General features: G+C 38.4%; 1 protein-coding gene across 7 annotated transcripts in view; it reads right to left on the bottom strand.

The window, feature by feature from the left end:
- The window catches only part of LOC125091001 (phospholipid-transporting ATPase ABCA3-like), a 186,545-nt gene that overhangs the window by 140,774 nt on the left and 22,827 nt on the right, over positions 1-22,944 (bottom strand). For all 7 annotated transcript variants that reach the window (XM_047714346.1, XM_047714349.1, XM_047714348.1 and 4 more), the window contains exons 2-3: positions 9,598-9,715; positions 8,992-9,247 (exon numbers count right to left, since the gene is read on the bottom strand). In XM_047714346.1, coding sequence (XP_047570302.1) covers positions 8,992-9,247; positions 9,598-9,657 — 316 coding nt within the window. In that variant the 5' untranslated portion in view covers positions 9,658-9,715. The remainder of the gene's footprint in view (positions 1-8,991; positions 9,248-9,597; positions 9,716-22,944) is intronic.

The raw sequence follows: 22,944 nt of genomic DNA, 5'->3' as shown, positions 1-22,944 counted from the left end.
AAGTTATCAAATACCATTATCAGTGTCTTACCCAATACCAACTTTCTAATCACAATTATATTAATAGTAGATACACTATACTATGCTATTCAGATACTATATCATCTGAACTTGAATTGGTATATAAAAAGCTTGTAGGGACATCTGGGTGGTTCAGTTAGTTAAGTGTCTGTCTTTGGCTAAGGTCATGATGCCCAGGTCCTGGGAGTCTGCTTCTCCTTCTGCGCCCTCCCACTTGTACATGCACACTCTCTCTCTTGAATAAATAAATAAAATCTTTAAAACATAATAAATAGGGGCACCTGGGTGGCTCAGTGGGTTAAGCCTCTGCCTTTGGCTGAGGTCATGATCTCAGAGTCCTAGGATTGAGCCCCACTTCGGGCTCTCTGCTCAGCAGGGAGCCTGCTTGCCCCTCTCTCTCTGCCTGCTTCTCTGTCTGTTTGTGATCTCTCTCTCTGTGTGTGTCAAATCAATAAATAAAATCTTTTAAAAATAAAATAAAATAAACATAATAAATAAAAGCTTCTAGTGAATAGTTGTTTTAAGAAGTTATAATTCAGGAGGAGTCAAGATGGTGGAGAAGTAGCAGGCTGAGAGGACATCAGGTAGCAGATCAGCTAGATAGCTTATCAAGCCATCCCAAACACCTACAAATTCAACAGGAGATCGAAGAGAAGAGCAGCAATTCTAGAAACAGAAAATCAACCACTTTCTGCAAGGTAGGATCAGAAGAGAAGTGAATCCAAAGCGACGGGAAGATAGACCACGGGGGAAGGGGCCAGCTCCCAGCAAGCGGCGGAGCAAGGGAGCACAAAATCAGAACTTTTAAAAGTCCGCTCCACAGAGGAACATCACTCCAGAGGCTAAACAGGGGTGAAGCTCACGCAGGGACAGAGTGGTCTCAGGTCCCATGGGGTCACAGAAGGATCAGAGGTGTCTGAGTGTCACAGAGCTCACAGGTATTAGAGCAGAGAAGCCAGCTACAGAGACAGCGCCGAGGAGTGAGCTCTCAACTCAGGGTTACCTTACCGTGATCTGTGGCACAGGTCACTGCTCTGTGAGCGGGGACCCCACAAGACCTGGGGAGACTCCCCTGGAAATGCTCATGGATCTGCGGGGTTCAGAGACTCCAGGCAGGGCTGTGTGCCAGAGACAGAGACACTTGGCCACAGCCTGGGTGAGCTCAGAACTCAGCCAGAGGCCAGGGAGACAGGAGTAATTGAGCACTTTTCTCTGAGGGTGCACTGAGGAGTGGGGCCGAGCTCTCGGCAACTCCAGGCCGGGGATTGGGAGGCCGCCATTGTCATTATTGTCCTCTGGAACTCTATGGAAAGTGTTCAGGAAACAAAAGCTCCCAAAAGGGAACCCGAGTGGATTACTTAGCCTGGCCCCTGGTAAGGGCGCTGCAGTTTCATCATGGGCAAAGACACTTGAGAATCATTACAACAGGCCCCTCCCCAAGAAGATCAGCAAGATATCCAGCAACGACCAAGTTCACTTACCAAGGAGAACAGTGGAATTCCAGAGGAGGAGAAAGCTAAGCATGGAATTCATGGCTTTCTCCCCATGATTCTTTAGTCTTGCAAAGTTAATTAATTTTTTTAATTTTATTTTTTTCTTCTGCTAAATTTTTTTAACTTTTACCCTTTTCTCTTTTAATGTTTTTTAACTAGTTTATCTTAACAACACCTTTCAAAAAAAAATCTTTTTTGGACCTTCATTATTATACTCACATTTTATCCTTCATTGTATCTAACTTTATTTTTTATATACACATAGGGTTTTTTCTTCTAAAAATATTTGGGATACAACTTCTTCTAATAGATCAAAATATTCCCTAAATCTAGAACAGGGTTTTGTTCTAGTCTCCAGCCTGAGCAAATTCTCTCCACTTTCTTTTTCTTTATTCTCCTAACCAACTTATCAACTCCTTTTTTAGGAATTAAAAAAAATTTTTTTTTCATCTTTATAGCCATATTCCATCCCTTCATTGTGTTTACCCTTATATATGTTTTTCATTCTTTAAAATTCTGGGATGTAGTTTCTTCTAAGACACCAAAATACTCCCAAAATTAAGTGAGTGAACTTGTCCTATTCACCAGTCTAATATATACATATTTTCTTTTTTATATTTTTTTTAATTTTTTTCTCTTTTTAATTATTTTTTTCTGAACTTCTTTTTACCCCATTTCTTCCCCCCACAATTTGGGGTCTCCTCTGATTTGGTTAAAGCACATTTTACTGGGGTCTTTGCCACCCTTTTAGTATTTTATTTGCTCCTTCATATATTCTTATCTGGATAAAATGACAAGGTATAAAAACTCACCACAAAAAAAAGAACAAGAGGCAGTACCAAAGACCAGGGACCTAATCAATACGGACATTGGTAATAATGTCAGATCTAGAGTTCAGAATGACGATTCTCAAGGTGCTAGCGGGGCTTGAAAAAGGCATGGAAGATATTAGACAAATCCTGTCTGGAGAAATAAAAGCCCTTTCTGGAGAAATAAAGGAACTAAAATCTAACCACATTGAAATCAAAAAAGCTATTAATGAGCTGCAACCAAAAATGGAGCCTCTTACTGCTAGGATAAGTGAGTCAGAAGAGAGAATTAGTGATATAGAAGACCACATGATAGAGAATAAAGAAGCTGAGCAAAAGAGAGACGAACAACTACTGGACCACGAAGGGAGAATTCGAGAGTTAAGTAATACCATAAGACAAAACAACATTAGAATAACTGGGATTCCAGAAGAAGAAGAAAGAGAGAGCGGAGCAGAAGGTATATTGGAGAGAATTATTGTAGAGAATTTCCCTAACATGGCAAAGGGAACAAGCATCAAAATCCAGGAGGCACAGAGAACACCCCTCAAAATCAATAAGAATAGGTCCACACCCCATCATCTAATAGTAAAATTTACAAGTCTTAGTGACAAATAGAAAATCCTAAAAGCAGCCCAGGACAAGAAGTCTGTAACATACAATAGTAAAAATATTAGATTGGCAATAGACTTATCCCCAGAGACCTGGAAGGCCAGAAAGAACTGGCATGATATATTCAGAGCACTAAATGAGAAAAATATGCAGCCAAGAATACTATATCCAGCTAGGCTATCACTGAAAATAGAAGGAGAGATAAAAAGCTTCTACTAAAAGTAGTAGATCAGAAAAGAATAGAGACAATATACAGTAACAGTCACCTTACAGGCAATACAATGGCACTAAATTCACATCTCTCAATAGTTACCCTGAATGTAAATGGGCTAAATGCCCCAATCAAAAGACACAGGGTATCAGAATGGATTAAAAAAAACAAAACCGGGCGCCTGGGTGGCTCAGTGGGTTAAGCCGCTGCCTTCGGCTCAGGTCATGATCTCAGGGTCCTGGGATCGAGTCCCGCATCGGGCTCTCTGCTCAGCAGGGAGCCTGCTTCCTCCTCTCTCTCTCTGCTTGCCTCCCTGTCTACTTGTGATCTCTCTCTGTCAAATAAATTAAAAAAAAAAAAAAAAAAAAAAAAAAAAACAATGGGACGCCTGGGTGGCTCAGTTGGTTGGACGACGGCCTTCGGCTCAGGTCATGATCCTGGATTCCCGGGATCGAGTCCCGCATCGGGCTCCCATCTCCACGGGGAGTCTGCTTCTCTCTCTGACCTTCTCCTCACTCATGCTCTCTCTCACTGCTCTCTCTCAAATAAATAAATAAAATCTTTAAAAAAAAAAACAAAAACAAAAACAAAAACCATCAATATGCTTTCTACAAGAAACTCATTTTAGACCCAAAGATGCCTCCAGATTTAAAGTAAGGGGGTGGAAAACAATTTACCATGCTAATGGACATCAAAAGAAAGCTGGGGTGGCAATCCTTATATCAGATCAATTAGATTTTAAGCTAAAGACTATTAATAAGAGATGAGAAAGGACACTATATCATACTCAAAGGGTCTGTCCAACAAGAAGATCTAACAATTTTAAAATCTATGCCCCTAACATGGGAGCAGCCAACTACATAAACCAATTAAAAACAAAATCAGGGGCGCCTGGGTGGCTCAGTGGGTTAAAGCCGCTGCCTTCGGCTCAGGTCATGATCCCAGGGTCCTGGGATCGAGCCCCACATCGGGCTCTCTGCTCAGCGGGGAGCCTGCTTCCCTTCCTTTCTCTCTGCCTGCCTCTCTGCCTACTTGTGATCTGTCAAATAAATAAATTAAAAAAAAATCTTTAATAAAAAAAAAAAAATCAAAGAAACACATTGACAATAATACAGTAATAGTAGGGGACTTTAACACTCCCCTCACTGAAATGGACAGATCATCTAAGCCAAAGATCAACAAGAAAATAAAGGCCTAAATGACACACTGGACCAGATGGACATCACAGATATATATAGAACATTCCATTCCAAAGCAACAGAATACACATTCTTCTCTAGTGCACATGGGTGTGGTGCAAAAACAATGAATTCTGCTATGCTGAAAAGAAATAAAAAAAAAAATAATAATCATCTTAAAAAAAAATCTCCAAACAAACAAAAGCCCAAGGCCAGACAGCTTCCCAGGGGTTTTCTACCAAACATTTAAGGAAGAATTAATACCTATTCTCCTGAAACTGTTCCAAAAAATAGAAATGGAAGGAAAACTTCCAAACTCATTTTATGAGGCCAGCATCACCTTGATCCCAAAACCAGACAAGGATACCATCAAAAAAGAGAACTACAAACCAATATCCTTGATGAACACAGATGTGAAAGTTCTCACCAAAATAATAGCCAATAAGATCCAACAGTACATTAAAAGGATTATTCACCACGACCAAGTGGGATTTATTCCAGGGCTGCAAGGTTGCTTCAACATCCTCAAATCAATCAATGTGATACAATACATTAATAAAAGAAAGAACAAGAACCATATGATACTCTCAATAGCTGCTGAAAAAGCATTTGACAAAGTACAGCATCCCTTCCTGATCAAAACTCTTCAAAGTGTAGGGATAGAGGGCACATACCTCAATATTATCAAAACCATCTATGAAAAACCCACCACGAATATTATTCTCAATGGAGAAAAACTGAGAGCTTTTCTGCTAAGGTCAGGAACACAGTAGGGATGTCCATTATCACCACTGCTATTCGACATAGTACCAGAAGTCCTAGCCTCAGCAATCAGACAACAAAAAGAAATTAAAGGCATCCAAATCGGAAAAGAAGAAGTCAAACTATCACTCTTTGCAGATGATATGATACTATATGTGGAAAACTCAAAGACTCCACTCCAACTCTGCTAGAATTTGTATAGGAATTCAGTAAAGTGTCAGGATATAAAATCAATGCACAGAAATCAGTTGCATTTCTTTACACCAACGACAAGACAGAAGAAAGAGAAATTAAGGAGTCAATTCCATTTACAATTGCACCCAAAACCATAAGATACCTAGGAATAAACCTAACCAAAGAGGCAAAGAATATATACTCAGAAAACTATAAAGTACTCATGAAAGAAATTGAGGAAGACACAAAGAAATGGAAAAATGTTCCATGCTCATGGATTGGAAGAACGAATATTATGAAAATGTCTATGCTACCTAAAGCAATCTACACATTTAATGCAATCCCTATCAAAATCCCATCCATTTTTTTTCAAAAAATGGAACAAATAATCCTAAGATTTATATGGAACCAGAAAAGACCTCGAATAGCCAAAGGAATATTAAAAAAAAAAAAAAGCCAAAGTTGGCGGTATCACAATTCCAGATTTTAAGCTCTATTACAAAGCTGTCATCATCAAGACAGTATGGTACTGGCACAAAAACAGACACATAGATCAATGGAACAAAATAGACAACCCAGAAATAGACCCTCAACTCTACGGTCAACTAATCTTCAACAAAGCAGGAAAGAATGTCCATTGGAAAAAAGAAAGCCTCTTTGGGGCGCCTGGGTGTCTCAGTGGGTTAAGCCTCTGCTTTCGGCTCGGGTCATGCTGGGATCAAGCCCCGCATCGGGCTCTGCTTAGCGGGGAGCCTGCTTCCCCCTCTCTCTCTGCCTGCCTCTCTGCCTACTTGTGAGTTTCTGTCAAATAAATAAATAAAATCTTTAAAAAAAGAAAAAAGCCTCTTCAACCAATGGTGTTGGGAAAACTGGACAGCCACATGCAGAAAAATCAAATTGGACCATTTCCTTACACCACATATGAAAACAGACTCAAAATGGATGAAGGACCTCAATGTGAGAAAGGAATCCATCAAAATCCTTGAGGAGAAAACAGGCAGCAACCTCTTCAACATCAGCTGCAGCAACTTCTTCCTAGGAACATCGCCAAAGGCGAGGGAAGCAAGGGCAAAATGAACTGTTGGGATTTCATCAAGATCAAAAGCCTTTGCACAGCAAAGGAAACAGTTAACAAAACCAAAAGACAACTGACAGAATGGAAGAAGATATTTGCAAACGACATATCAGATAAAGGGCTAGTATCCAAAATCTATAAAGAACTTAGCAAACTCAACACCCAAAGAACAAATAATCCAATCAAGAAATGGGAAGAGGACATGAACAGACATTTCTGCAAAGAAGACATCCAGATGGCCAACAGACACATGAAAAGTGCTCCACATCACTTGGCATCAGGGAAATACAAAGCAAAACCACAATGAGACACCACCTCACACTAGTCAGAACGGCTAAAATTAACAAGTCAGGAAATGACAGATGCTGGTGAGGATGCAGAGAAAGGGGAACCCTCCTACACTGTTGGTGGGAATGCAAGCTGGTGCAACCACTCTGGAAAACAGCATGGAGGTTCCTCAAAATGTTGAAAACAGAGCTATCCTATGACCCAGCAATTGCACTACTGGGTATTTACCCTAAAGATACAAACGTGGTGATCCGAAGGGCACATGCACCTGAATGTTTATAGCAGCAATGTCCACAATAACCAAACTATGGAAAGAACCTAGATGTCCATCAACAGATGAATGGATAAAGAAGATGTGGTATATACATATATATATATACAATGGAATACTATGCAGCCATCAAAAGAAATGAAATCTTGCCATTAGCGATGACATGGACGGAACTAGAGGGTATTATGCTTAGCAAAATAAGTCAATCGGAGAAAAACAACTATCATGTGATCTCCCTGATATGAGGAAGTGGAGATGCAATGGAGGGGGTGGGGTTTGGGGTGCAGGAAAAGAATACATGAAATAAGATGGGATCGGGAGGGAGACAAACCATAAGAGACTCTTAATCTCACAAAACAAAGTGAGGGTTGCCAGGGGGAGGTAGGTAGGGAGAGGGTGGTGGGGTTATGGACACTCGGGAGGGTATGTGCTATGGTGAGTGCTGTGAAGTGTGTAATCCTGGCAATTCACAGACCTGTACCCCTGGGGCTAATAATACATTATATGTTAATTTAAAAAAAAGAAGTTATAATTCTTCAGAGTAGATTATAATCTGAATATGGAAGTTTTCCAAATGAAGACTTTTACACATATCCTCTCAAATCTTCTGAGCTATTTTGCTAGAAATTGTTCAACAGAAACTAGAACAAGGTGTCTGGCCCAATCAAGAGGAGGAAAATTTCTCAGCTTCCTTCCCTTTAAATTACCACTTTACTCTATTAGTCATTAATTAACAAATGCCACCACGGACTTTCAATGCATCAGATTTCTACTCCATTCTTCAGACACACTTTCTCATGAAGGCTTTATGACAGAGTAACAATATCTCTTAAACTTTCCCATGAGAGCACAGCAGCCTGTTCTCTATTCCCCACCTTCACATAAAGGGATAGTTAAAAAGGTAACTTTAAGCCCACCACAAGCACTAATGTTCTTTGGAGATTCATCTCTAATTTTAAAATCCATGGGAATTTTGCATTAAGTTATATAATATAAAGCTTTATTTTTTAAAGATGGTTTTTAAGATAGCAAAGTAAATATATAGTTTCTATCCTTCCCCCCATCTCAAAGCCCTGCCCTTAAAATGAGAAAAATAAATACAAAATTGTGTGAGTATGTAACAGAATAAACCCACACACACGTGTAAAATCATGAGACAAGATGGGAGAGATGCTTACCAAAATTCTGACAGTGTTTTTAACATTGGAGACAGAGAAGAGAAACAGGTGCAGAGGGAGGTGACTGTAAGGCAATGAGGATTGCTCTGGTATAATTCTACGCTGTTTTACTCTTTTCAAATGCATTCATATATCACACTTAAGTAATAGTTTCATTAAAATGTGTAAAATTAATAATCTCGAGGTAGAGTTTATGCATGCATTCAAGAAGAAACTACTCAAGTCATCCTGAGATTCTGTGTCTCTTTGGTACACTACTAAGTGCTGACCCTAGTTTAAGAATGCAGTCAGAGGGGCGCCTGGGTGGCTCAGTGGGTTAAGCCACTGCCTTCGGCTCAGGTCATGATCTCAGGGTCCTGGGATCGAGCCCCGCATCGGGCTCTCTGCTCAGCAGGGAGCCTGCTTCCTCCTCTCTCTCTGCCTGCCTCTCTGCCTGCTTGTGCTCTCTGTCAAATAAATAAATAAAAAATCTTAAAAAAAAATGCAGTCAGAGACAAAGATTTACAATTACATAATTTCATCATCTAATTTTAAATATATTTCGTTTATGACTATGACAAGAATATGTCTGATATTACGTGACAGAGCTCATATTATTATATTCAGGAGATTAATGCACAAGTTTATGCTCACTGAAGTATGTCTCTTCAAAAAGAAGCTAATAATTATGCTACCAAAAAAATTTTTTTTTAGATTTTTATTTATTTTACAGAGAGAGAGAAAGAGAGCATATAAGTTGGGGGCAGGGGGTAGCAAAGAAAGGGAAAGGGAAAAGCAGGCTCCCAGAAGAGCAGGGAGCCAGATGCAGGGTTCCATCCCAGGACCCTGGGATCATGACCTGACCCAAAAGCATATGCTTAACCAACTAAGCCACCCAGGCATCCCTACAAAAAACATTTTAGACATCACAATTTCTAACCTGTAAAATTGATATTTAATGTGTTTTTCACCGTCTCAGTAATATTTTTTACCACATCACTTTTAGAAGGCACATAAGCTAATTCATATTCAAGGTTCCCATTAAGCATGAAATCAGGCGAGGACATCAAAAGCAAAGGATGGAAAACCGTGACATTCTGAAACGTCTTCTTTATATTGCTGCGATAAAGCAAAATCAATAGAGAGAAGAAGACTGTCATGCAGATTTCCACAACTAAAGAAAATATCTTCCTTTTCTGCAAAAGAAACAAAAGGATTGTGATAATTAAGAGTCTATATACGTGTATCTGTGTGTGATTCTATATTCTTGTGCATATATGTGTATACAATTTAAACATATTGTTCAGCTCCGTTCTACAATATGAATGGCTTTCTAGCATTTTTCACCCTTTTCCACATTTCATTATCTATTCTATTGATATATCCTATGAGTACTCTTCAGAATTAGAATTGCTACATTAAGCCATGGAACAAAAAGGACCAAAAAAAAACCCATAAACTAAAATGAAGTGAAAAAACTATTTAAAGTTCTCCCCTTCAGGTTCATTAGCCTTTACAATCATTTCCCACAGACACCTCCACTTACCTTTAAAACGAAATTTTTCCAGAGGAGGACTGCAAATTGGTTGAGCCACAACAAGTCCATTTTATCACAAAGAATGGAATTTCAACGGGAAGTAAACATTTCAAAAACTTACATCACCTGGCAAAAATGTTAAATTTAGTCAACTGAAAGGATTACTTCATTGTTTTACTCTTTTTTCATCAATCTTGAAATAAGTATTCATCTGCTCCTATTTTTATATTAGTTCATTATATTCACATCTAATGGTCTTCTAATATGTATGGAAATATTAGATGACAGAGATGCAAAATGTAATAGGTTGCAGCCCCACATTCACAAAGAAAGACGTAAACTGTAAATTTGGAATGTCAATTATCATTCTGATTGGCTCTGAGATAAATTCCTACAAATTATAATTCTGAGAGCTTCCTATTTAATATCTACTCTGTGCCATATTCTATGCTAGGCATTAAGTATATTCAAAACAATTGTGATCCTTTCCTCATGGTGTGAATAGTACAGTAATTGATCTAAAGTTGGGCTATTTGAGTTCAAATCCTAACTCTCTCACAAGCTGTAAAATTTTGAGCAAAATAACCTATAGCTGCTTAACATCTGTAAAATCAGAAAAATCACAGTACTTACCTTATAACGTATTCCCCTGGAGTGATTTGTTACTATGCCCTTTTTAAAAACTGTGATAAAATATACAGAAAGTAAGATCTGCCACTTTAACCATGCTTAATTATACAGTTCAAGGACACCAATCACATTCACGTTGTTGTGCAACCATCACCATTATCTATCCCCAGAAATTTTTTCATCTTCCCAAACTAAAACTCCATGGCCACTAAACAATCACTCTCTATTCCTTCCTCTCCCTGGTCACTGGCAACCATCATTCCACTTTCCATACCTATGAATTTGACTCCTTTAGGTAACTTAGATAGGTGGAATTACTTCATTGTGACAGTATTTGTCCTTTTGTGACTGGCTTATTTCACTTAGCATAAAATGTCTTCGAAGTTTATCCATATTGCACCATGTGCCAGAACTGCCTTCATAAATGTATCACTTTTAACAGTCTCATAGGGCTTTCAAAACCAGAACTGGACTTCAAGACATACTAAAGGGGCAGAAGGATGTGGTGTGTATTGTATTAGTACTAAAAGGTGTCACATGCTTTCAGTGAGTGAACCAGAAAGAGTAATCAGGGACTGCAGCAAGGAGAAGCACCTCAAGTGCTTCTGAATTTTTGGTGGCAAACATTCACGGTAAAGGCAGTTTCCGGCCAGAAGACCAAGATGAATACTGCCTCAGAGAACCTAAAGGTACAGGAGAGAGATAGGAATAGGAGGAGCTCAGCCTTGGCCTGAACATAAATTGATCTCATCCCAGTTAGCATACTAATCACTTTGATGAGTGAGCTGTAAGACTAAGACCCAGGAAGATGCAGATAGAACAGCACAGTTTAAAAAAACTGAACTGACAGTGATTAACATGGATGGACCTAGGGGAAATTACACTAAGTAAGATGTGTCAGACAGAGAAAGACAAATACCATGTGATTTCACTTGTATGTGGAATTGGAAAAAAAAACAAAAACAAAAACAAGCAAAGCAGAAACGGGCCCATAAAAATGGAGAACAAAGCGGTGCTTCCCAGAGGGGAGGAGGATGGGGAAATGGGCAAAAGTGGGTGAGGGGGAGTGTTTCCAGTTATGGAATGAATAACTCACAGGGATGAAAGGTACAACATAGGGAACACAGTCAATGGTATTTTAATACTATTGTATACTGACAGGTGATGGCTATGCATATAGTGAGCATAGTATAAAATAAAAAGTTGCTGAATCACTATGTTGTACACCTGAAACTAACGTAACATTGTGTGTCAACTATACTTCAAAAATAAATAAATAAGACAATGGTTTAACGTGTCCTAAAAAAAATGGTACTTATATTGTTCCCGTACATGAAGTGACTGTCAATTTCTCAAATAAAAAATTACAAATTAAAAAAAAAAACTGAATTGACATTGAAACCACAGCCCACAGAGATGGGATGGAACTTGTGGCTTAAACCTAACCAAGAAGGGCTGCCAAATAAAATACAGGAGGTTCAGTTAAATTTGGATTTCATATAAATAACAAATATATTGGGGGTACATACTTGTACTAAAATATCCATACGTTATCTGAAATTCATATTTAACTGGGTATCCTATATTTTATTTGCTAAATCTGGCAACCCTATAGCCAGGTCAATTGCCAGGTCAATTCCCCATAGGATTTAAAGACAGAACTCAGAGTCTCATAGTTTACTATACATATGTCCAGAATGTAATCCAAAATTATTCAGCTTACAAGAAACCACAAGTCTCAGGTTGCACAGGAAAAGAAAATCAACAGATAGCAATGGTGACATGGCAGAGAAGTTGGAACTACCTGAAAAAAAAGCCTTTAAAGTAGCTACTTTTATAATGCTCAAGAGAACAATTACAGATCTTGAAACAAAATTAAAGTATAAATTATCAACAAAGAAATGTATTACAGAACATAGAAATATAAGGAAAAATGAAAGGAGAATTTTAGAATTGAAAGTAACCAAAATAAAACACTCACTGGATAGACTCAATAGCAGAATGAAGATGACAGAGGAAAGAGTCCATGAACTTGAAAAAAGAGCAACAGAAATTATCCAATATGAACAAAACAGGGGAGGAGGAGATTGAAAAAAAATGAACAGAGCCTCAGGATTATGTGGAACAACATTAATAAAGTCTAACATACAATTCTCAGAAGACAGAAGAGTGTCATCTTGAAAAGATATTTAAATAATGGTTGCAAACTCCCAAATGTGGCAAAAGACACAAGCCTGTAGATATAAAAAGCTGTGCAAACCCCAAACAAGATATGTCTAGACAGATCATAATAAAAATGATAAAAACTTAAGACAAATTTTAAAAAAACTCTTGAAAAAAAGTCAAAGGAAAACAACACATTGCCTATAAAGAGACAAAGATCTGAAAAACAGACTGGCATCAGTAAAGCTGGAAGGAAGTGGCCAAAGATTTTAAAAAGCAGAGAAAAGGTATAATTGGATATTTAGCAAAGAAATTCTTCAGAAATGCAGGTTTGAAATAAAGACATTCACAAATGAAGGAAAACTAATTGCCTCCACCGACAACTGGTCTGATCCATAACAAAGGAAGCTCTTCAGAGAGAAGAGAAGTGAAAACAGAAGGAAACATGGAACATGAGAAATGAAAAAAGAGGAAATGAAAAGAAGTGGTAAACACCTGGACAAATCAAAACAGGTTATTCTTCTCTTCCTGAGTCTTTAGAATAATTTGATTGTTGAAAACAAAGAATATACTTAGTTGGTAAAGTGTTCAATAAATGAAAATGTAATATGTAAGACAAATGCAGTATGAAGGAGGAAAAGTAATAAGAGTACCAATATGGTCATAAAACTACACTCCAATTTAACTGATAAAATATTGATTCTAAATAGACTACAAGGGGCGCCTGGGTGGCTCAGTGGGTTAAAGCCTCTGCCTTCAGCTCAGGTCATGGTCTCAGGGTCCTGGGATCAAGCCCCACATTGTGCTCTCTGCTCAGCGGGGACCCTGCTTCCTCCTCTCTGCCTGCCTGTCTCTCTGACTACTTGTAATCTCTGTCTATCAAATAAATAAATGAAATCTTTAAATAGACTACAAGTTAAGATTGTGTTTTGTACTCTCTAGTACAACTAAAATGTTATACAAAACTGCAATAGATAAAATGTAATAGAAAAGACACTAGACACTAAATTAAATTCACATGGAGAAATAAAGAACCAGCAAGGATTATAATGTAAATATAAAGCCAGTATTAATGTTCTCTTATACTCATTTTTCTTATATGATTTAAAAGACAACTGCATAAAAATATGTAAGTTCATATTTATTTGGCAAATAATGTATAAAGATATAATTTATGACAATAATAAAATAAAGGGGGGAGCAGAGGTAAATAGGAGCAAAATTCTTGTATACTACTAAAGTTAAGTGAGTATTAATTCATCTAGATTATTATAAACAGATGTTAAATATAATCAATAGGACAACCACTAGAAAAACTACTAAAATATATATTGTAGAAGAAACAAAAAGGAATCAAAATGTTACAAAAATGACAGTAATGGAGTCACTGAGTAACAAAAATGATATAAGACATAAAGAAACCAGAGAAAAATGTCTGAAATCTTACCTTATCATTAATTACATCAAATGTAAATGAACTGAATTCTTCATTTAAAAGGCAGAGATTGTATTATTCAGGGAAGCATTTTCCTGGCCTATCTAGGGCAAGTTTCAAGTTCTTGGTAAATGAAATTTTATTTACATTAAAGAGATAAAATTATGTAAAAATAAATAAGTAAAAGGTAGAGATTGGTAGAATGGATATAAAAGCATGTCTACAAAAGACCCATTTTAGATCCAAAGACAAACATTAGTTGAAAGTTAAAAGACAGGAAAAGATATTCCATGAAAACAGTAAGCAAAATAAGAGAAGGAATCACTGTACTAATAAAAGACAAAACATACTTTAAGAAAAAAATTGTTAAAAGAGACAAAGAAGTGTATTATATGCAGATTAAAAGGCCATCTCATCAAAATATAAAATTAGAAGCATTTAAGAACCCAATAACAGAGCCACCAAACATATCAAGCAAAAACTGACTGCACTGAATTAAGTGAGAAATAGAGAACTCAAAAATAATCATTGGAGACTTCAATGCCCCACTTTCAATAACAAACAGAACAACAAGGCAGAAGTCAGTAATGAAATGAATGTCATAAACAACACCACGAACATCTGGAATTAACATATACAGAAAAATCTACCCATTAATAACAGAATACATACCGTTCTCAAGCTCACAAGGAATATTTGCCAGAACAGACCATTAGGTCACAAAACAACTCTGAACAGGGGTGCCTGGGTGGCTCAGCCAGTTAAGCAACTGATCTTGATCTCAGCTCAGGTCATGATATTAGGGTCATAAGATAAAGCCCTGTATTGGGCTCTTCACTGAGCATGGAGCCTGCTTAAGATTCTCTCTCTCTCTCTCTCATTCTGTTCCTCCCCTGCCTCTCTCTAAAAAAACAAGTCTGAATAAATTTTAAAAGACTGAAATCATACAAAGTATCTTCCAATCTTCCATGAAAATGACCACACTGAAATGAAATTCAAAATCAATCAAAGAAGGAAATCTGGAAAATTCAGAAATAAGTGGAAAATAAACAACACACTATTAAACAACAAATGGGTCAAAGAAGAAATCACAAGGAAATTAGAAAATACTTTGAGATGAATGAAAACCAAGATAAAACATATTAAAACTTATGTGATGCAGTGAAAGCAGTTTAACTCCCACATTTCAAACTGATAATGATTTCAAATCAATAACCTAGCCTTTCAATGTAAGGAACTAGAAGAAGAAGAGCAAAATAAAACCACAGATACAAAAGGCAGGAAATTATAAATACTAAAGTCCAGATAAACAAAATAGAGAAGATAAAAATGGGAGTAACAAAAGGAACAAACCTTCATTTTGGCTGACCAAAATAAGAAAAAAAGGCTCAAATTACTAAAATAAGGAAGGAAAGAATATTACTACCAATTTTACAGAAATAGAAAGGATGATAAAAGAATACTATGAACAATTATAGACAACAAATTTGGTAACCTAAATAAAATGACACATTCCTCGAAACACACAAACTACCAATTCAACTCAAGTAGAAAATATAAACAGACTTATAATAAAAGACTGAATCAGTAATCAAAAATCTGCCAGCAAAGAAAAGGCCAGGATCAGATGACTTCAATGGTGAATTCTACCAAATATCTAAAAACTGATTTATCCCAATCCTTTGTGTTTGTGTTTTCAAACAACCACCAATTCCCCAATTTAGCCACACCCCAAATGGGTGTTCTATAATTCAGTTCAGTTCTGACACTAAATTACCTAGAGTTAGCACAGAGCCACAGGTTAAGGGCCCAGTCTGACAAGACTGGCTGCCTGTACTTTAGACACTAGACTCAAACAGGGTCCTCATATAGGCTAACTACAAACACGGGGTTTTCCACAATCTTCTTCAAGTTCAGTAATTTACTAGAATGACTCACAGAATGCAGGAATATGCCATACTTAAAATTATAGTTCACTGAGGGGGAGATAGTCCAAGATGGCAGAGGAGTACCAGACCTCAGTTTTGTTTAGTCCCAGGAATTCAGCTACATAGCTATTAAATCATTGTGAACATCTGTGAACTCAATCACAGATCATCAATCAGAGATTAATGAAAATAGCTACAACCCTACAAATAGAAAATTGACTACTTTCTGCAACATAGGAGGTGCAGAGATGGGAACCTGAGGTGAAAATCGGAAGATAAACCACAGGGGGAGGGAGCCTCTATAAGCTAGCACCAGCACCAGAAAGTGATAAATCAGTGGATCACAAAATCAGAACTTTTAGTTAAAAGTCTGCTCTGGTTACAGACATCCCTACCTGAAAGTTGCTCAGGTGGTGAAGCGGGGCAGAAGCATAGGTGGGACAGTGTGGTGTCAGGACCCTCAGGGTCACAGAAAGACCAGGGGTTCCTGAGTGTGGCAGAGCTCCTAGGCATCAGATGGGGGGAGCTGGTTACAATCAGAAGGCCCAGGAGTAGGATCTCAGCTCAAGGTTGCCATATACCATGAACCAAAGCACAGTCAGGTGACTTCTCTCAGAGCTGGGGCCCAGTAAGAGGCAGAACCCCCGTGAGAACCCCATTCCTTCCCTGGGAGGAGCCAAGTGAGGGCACAGTGGAGGAGTCTGTGGGGTTTGGAGACTTGAAACAGGGTCATGTGCCTGAGACAGAAATGCTCAGTGACAGCCTGGGTGAGCATGGAGTATAGCCAGAGACCAGGAGACAGGAGTGATTGAATGCTTTCCCTTGAGGGAGCACTGAGAAGGGCCCCAAAATCTCGGATCGGGGGCTCAAGATGGGTAGGTCACCATTTTCATTCTTCTCTAGAATGGCGCAGAAAGGCTTCACGGAAAAAAAGCCACATAGAACAATCCAGAGCCACTTACTTAGCCTGGCCCCCAGGCAAGGGCAGTGCAATACCAATCCAGGCAAAGACACCTGAGATTCAGTGCAATAGGTCCTGCCTTCCAAACATCAGAAGAACATTCAGCTAAGACAAGGCTTACCCATCAGAGACTCCAGCTAGCCTCCAGTGCTCTGGGAAAATAGTATATAGAATTTATGTTTTTCCCCCATGATTCTTTAGTCTATTTACATTTTTTTTCTTTTCTTTTTCAACCACTTTCTTATTTTATCAACTCTAAATTTTTAAATTTTCATTTTATACTTACAATTCTATCCTTTCATTGAATTTAATCTCATTTTTGTATGCATGTGAGCTTTTCTTTCCTTACAATTTTGGGATGCAGTTTCTTCTAACAGACCAAAATATACCCAGAATCTAGTATATGGCTTTGTTCTCTTCACCTATCTGATCATTTTCTTTTTCCTTCTTCACCTTCTTTTTTTGTTATTTTTTAGTTTTTATCTTTAAAGTTACATTCTATCTTTTGTATGTATTTTATTTTATTTTTGTATAGATATGTTCTTTTTTTACAACTTTGAGATGTAGTTTCTTCTAACAAACCAACCAAAATACACTCAGGATATAGTGTATTTCCCTGTTCTGTATACCTGTCTGTTCTATCCCTTCCTTTTTTTTTTTTCTTTATTGTCTTTTAAATTTCTTGGGTTTTTTTTAAGATTTTATGTATTTGTCAGAGAGAGAGAGCAAAGCAGGAAGACCAGCAGGCAGAGGAAGCAGCAGGCTCCCCACTCAGCAAGGGGCCTGATGTAGGACTGGATCCCAGAACCCTGGGATTATGACCTGAGCTGAAGGCAGATGCCTAACTGACTGAGCTACCCAGGCATCTCTTCTAATTTTCATTTTTATGGTTACATTCTATCCTTTCATTATATATAATTCTATTTTTGTACATATCTAAGCTTTTCTTTCTTTATAATTTTGGGATCTAGTTTTCTAACACACCAAAATACAAACAGGATCCAGTTTATTGCTCTGTTCTGTTCACCCATATGATGATATTCTCCCTCTCTTATTTATTTATTTATTTATTTATTTATTTATTTATTTATTTCCATTTCAGGTCTCTTCTGATTTGTTTAGTTTCTATTTCTCTGGGTATTTGTTGCCATTTTAGTATTTTGTTCTCTCATTCATCTATTCTTCTCTATTCAGAATAACAAGACAGAAAAGCTCACCTCAAAAAAGAGAACAAGAGCCAGGGACTCAATAAGTAGGGAGATAAGTAAGATGTCAGAACTAGAGGTCAGAATAATGATTATGAAGATACAATCTGGGCTTAACAAAAGCAGAGAAGGAGCTATTTAAATGTGGTTTTGATTTGAATCTCCCTGATGGCTAATGATGATGAACACTTTTTCATGTGTCTGATAGCCATTTGTATGTCTTCATTGGAGAAGTGTCTGTTCATGTCTTCTGCCCATTTTTTAAATTTATTTTCAGTGTAACAGTATTCATTGTTTTTGCACCATACCCAGTGCTCCATGAAATCCGTGCCCTTTCCAATACCCACCACCTGGTTCCCTCAACCTCCCACCCCCCGCCCCTTCAAAACCCTCAGATTGTTTTTCAGAGTCCATAGTCTCTCATGGTTCACCTCCCCTTCCAATTTCCCTCAACTCCCTTCTCCTCTTCATCTCCCCTTGTCCTCCATGCTATTTGTTATGCTCCACAAATAAGTGAAACCATATGATAATTGACTCTCTCTCCTTGACTTATTGCACTCAGCATAATCTCTTCCAGTCCCATCCATGTTGCTACAAAAGTTGGGTATTCATCCTTTCTGATGGAGGCATAATACTCTGTAGTGTACATGGACCACATCTTCCTTATCCATTCGTCCGTTGAAGGGCATCTTGGTTCTTTCCACAGTTTGGCGATTGTGGCCATTGCTGCTATAAACATTGGGGTACAGATGGCCCTTCTTTTCACTACATCTGTATCTTTGGGGTAAATACCCAGGAGTGCAATTGTAGGGTCATAGGGAAGCTCTATTTTTAATTTCTTGAGGAATCTCCACACTGTTCTCCAAAGTGGCTGCACCAACTTGCATTCCCACCAACAGTGTAAGAAGGATCCCCTTTCTCCACCTCCCCTCCAACACATGTTGTTTCCTGTCTTGCTAATTTGGGCCATTCTAAGTGGTGTAAGGTGGTATCCCAATGTGGTTTTAATTTGAATCTCCCTGATGGCTAGTGATGATGAACATTTTTTCATGTGTCTGATAGCCATTTGTATGTCTTTACTGGAGAAGTGTCTATTCATATCTTCTGCCCATTTTTTGACATGATTATCTGTTTTGTGTGTGTTGAGTTTTTCTTTACAGATCTTGGATATCAGCCCTTTGTCTGCAGTGTCATTGGCGAGTATCTTCTCCTATTCTGTGGGTTGCCTCTTTGTTCTGTTGACTGTTTCCTTTGCTGTGAAGAAGCTTCTGATCTTAAAGAAGTCCCAAAAGTTCATTCTGCTTTTGTCTCCTTTGCCTTTGGAGATATGTCTTGAAAGAAGTTGCTGTGGCCATATTGTATGTAGCACTGGGTATGGTGCATAAACAATGAATTTTGGAACATTGAAAAAAAATTTTTTTAAATTAAAAAAAGCAGAGAAGACACTAGAGAATCCCTTTCTGAAGAAATAAAATAACTAAAATATAATCACGTCAAAATCAAAATGGCTATTAATGAGATGTAATAAAAAAGTGGAGGCTCGGCAGGGAGGAGTCAAGATGGCGGAGAAGTAGCAGGCTGAGACTACTTCAGGTAGCGGGAGATCAGCTCAATAGCTTATCTAAAGATTGCAAACACCTACAAATCCAACGGGAGATTGAAGAGAAGAAGAACAGCAATTCAAGAAACAGAAAATCAACCACTATCTGAAAGGTAGGACTGGCGGAGAAGTGAATCCAAAGCGACGGGAAGATAGACCGCGGGGGGAGGGGCCGGCTCCCGGTGAGCGGTGGAGCAATGGAGCACAAAATCAGGACTTTTAAAAGTCTGTTCCGCTGAGGGACATTGCTCCAGAGGCTTAACTGGGGCAAAGCCCAGGCGGGGTCAGCGCGACCTCAGGTCCCACAGGGTCACAGAAGGATCAGGGGTGTCTGAGTGTCGCAGAGCTTACCAGTATTAGAACGGGGAAGCCGGCTACAGAGACAGAGCCGAGGAGTAAGCTCTAAACTCGGGGTTACCTTGAACCGGTCGCAGGCTCAGTCAGCTCGGAGCGCGGCCAGAGGCCAGGGTGACAGGAGTAATTGGGCGCTGTTCTCTGAGGGCGCACTGAGGAGTGGGGCCCCGGGCTCTCGGCTCCTCCGGGCCGGAGACCAGGAGGCCGCCATCTTGATTCCCGTCTTCCAGAACTCTACGGAAAGCCCTCAGGGAACAAAAGCTCCCGAAAGCAAACCCAGCAAACCCGAGCGGATTACTCAGCCCGGCCCCGGGTAAGGGCGGTGCAACTCCACCTGGGGCAAAGGCACTTGAGAATCACTACAACAGGCCCCTCCCCCAGAAGATCAACGAGAAACCCAGCTAGGACCAAGTCCACCTACCAAGGAGTGCAGTTTCTATACCAAGGAGAGCGGCGGAATTCCAGAGGAGAAGAAAGCAAAGCATGGAACTCATGGCTTTCTCCCCATGATTCTTTAGCCTTGCAGTTAATTTAATTTGTTTTTCTTTTTAATTTTTTTTTCTCCTCTTCTGCTAAATTTTTTTAACTTTTACCGTTTTCTTTTTTTAACTTTTTTTAAATAGTTTATCTAATATATATATTTTTTTTCCTTTTTATATTTTTTATCGGCTTTCTTTTTTAAATAGTTTCTTTTTTTTTTTCTTTCTTTCTGAACCCCTTTTTATCCCCTTTCTCCCCCCTCATGATTTGGGATCTCTTCTGATTTGGGTAAAGCATATTTACCTGGGGTTGTTGCCACCCTTTTAGTATTTTACTTCCTCCTTCATATACTCTTATCTGGACAAAATGACAAGGCGGAAAAATTCACAACAAAAAAAAGAACAAGAAGCAGTACCAAAGGCTAGGGACCTAATCAATACAGACATTGGTAATATGTCAGATATAGAGTTCAGAATGATGATTCTCAAGGTTCTAGCCGGGGTTGAAAAAGGGATGGAAGATATTAAAGCAACCCTCTCGGGAGATATAAAAGCCCTTTCTGGAGAAATAAAAGAACTAAAATCTAACCAAGTTGAAATCAAAAAAGCTATTAATGAGGTGCAATCAAAAATGGAGGCTCTCACTGCTAGGATAAATGAGGCAGAAGAAAGAATTAGCGATATAGAAGACCAAATGACAGAGAATAAAGAAGCTGAGCAAAAGAGGGACAAACAGCTACTGGACCACGAGGGGAGAATTCGAGAGATAAGTGACACCATAAGACGAAACAACATTAGAATAATTGGGATTCCAGAAGAAGAGGAAACGGAGAGGGGAGCAGAAGGTATATTGGAGAGAATTATTGGAGAGAATTTCCCCAATATGGCAAAGGGAACAAGCATCAAAATCCAGGAGGTTCAGAGAACCCCCCTCAAAATCAATAAGGATAGGTCCACACCCCGTCACCTAATAGTAAAATTTACAAGTCTTAGTGACAAAGAAAAGATCCTGAAAGCAGCCCGGGAAAAGAAGTCTGTAACGTACAATGGTAAAAATATTAGATTCGCAGCAGACTTATCCACAGAGACCTGGCAGGCCAGAAAGAGCTGGCATGATATATTCAGAGTACTAAATGAGAAAAACATGCAGCCAAGAATACTATATCCAGCTAGGCTATCATTGAAAATAGAAGGAGAGATTAAAAGCTTCCAGGACAAACCAAAACTGAAAGAATTTGCAAATACAAAACCAGCTCTACAGGAAATATTGAAAGGGGTCCTCTAAGCAAAGAGAGACCCTCAAAGTAGTAGATCAGAAAGAAACAGAGACAATATACAATAACAGTCACCTTACAGGCAATACAATGGCACTAAATTCATATCTCTTAATACTTACCCTGAATGTTAATGGGCTAAATGCCCCAATCAAAAGACACAGGGTATCAGAATGGATAAAAAAACAAAACCCATCTATATGTTGCCTACAAGAAACTCATCTTAAACCCGAAGACACCTCCAGGTTTAAAGTGAGGGGGTGGAAAAGAATTTACCATGCTAATGGACATCAGAAGAAAGCAGGAGTGGCAATCCTTATAACAGATCAATTAGACTTTAAGCCAAAGACTATAAAAAGAGATGAGGAAGGACACTATATCATACTCAAAGGGTCTGTCCAACAAGAAGATCTAACAATTTTAAATATCTATGCCCCTAACGTGGGAGCAGCCAACTATATAAACCAATTAATAATAAAATCAAAGAAACACATCGACAATAATACAATAATAGTAGGGGATTTTAACACTCCCCTCACTGAAATGGACAGATCATCCAAGCAAAAGATCAACAAGGAAATAAAGGCCTTAAATGACACACTGGACCAGATGGACATCACAGATGTATTCAGAACATTTCATCCCAAAGCAACAGAATACACATTCTTCTCTAGTGCACATGGAACATTCTCCAGAATAGATCACATTCTTGGTCTTAAATCAAGTCTCAACCGGTATCAAAAGATTGGGATCATTCCCTGCATATTTTCAGACCACAATGCTCTAAAGCTAGAACTCAATAACAAGAGGAAATTTGGAAAGAACCCAAATACATGGAGACTAAACAGCATCCTTCTAAATAATGAATGGGTCAACCAGGAAATTAAAGAAGAATGAAAAAATTTATGGAAACAAATGATAATGAAAACACAATGGTTCAGAATCTGTGGGACACAACAAAGGCAGTCCTGAGAGGAAAATATATAGTGGTACAAGCCTTTCTCGAGAAACAAGAAAGGTCTCAGGTACACAACCTAGCCCTACACCTAAAGGAGCTGGAGAAAGAACAAGAAAGAAACCCTAAACCCAGCAGGAGAAGAGAAATCATAAAGATCAGAGCAGAAATCAATGAAATAGAAACCAAAAAAACAATAGAACAAATCAACGAAACTAGGACCTGGTTCTTTGAAAGAATTAATAAGATTGATAAACCCCTGGCCAGACTTATCAAAAAGAAAAGAGAAAGGACCCAAATAAATAAAATCATGAATGAAAGAGGAGAGATCACAACGAACACCAAAGAAATACAGACAATTATAAGAACATA

This window comes from Lutra lutra, chromosome 18, assembly GCF_902655055.1.
Source record: "Lutra lutra chromosome 18, mLutLut1.2, whole genome shotgun sequence".
In the NCBI taxonomy this organism is placed as follows: Eukaryota; Metazoa; Chordata; class Mammalia; order Carnivora; family Mustelidae; genus Lutra; species Lutra lutra.
The sequence above is the reverse complement of the archived record's forward strand: the minus strand, read 5'-3'. Positions and strand labels throughout refer to the sequence as shown.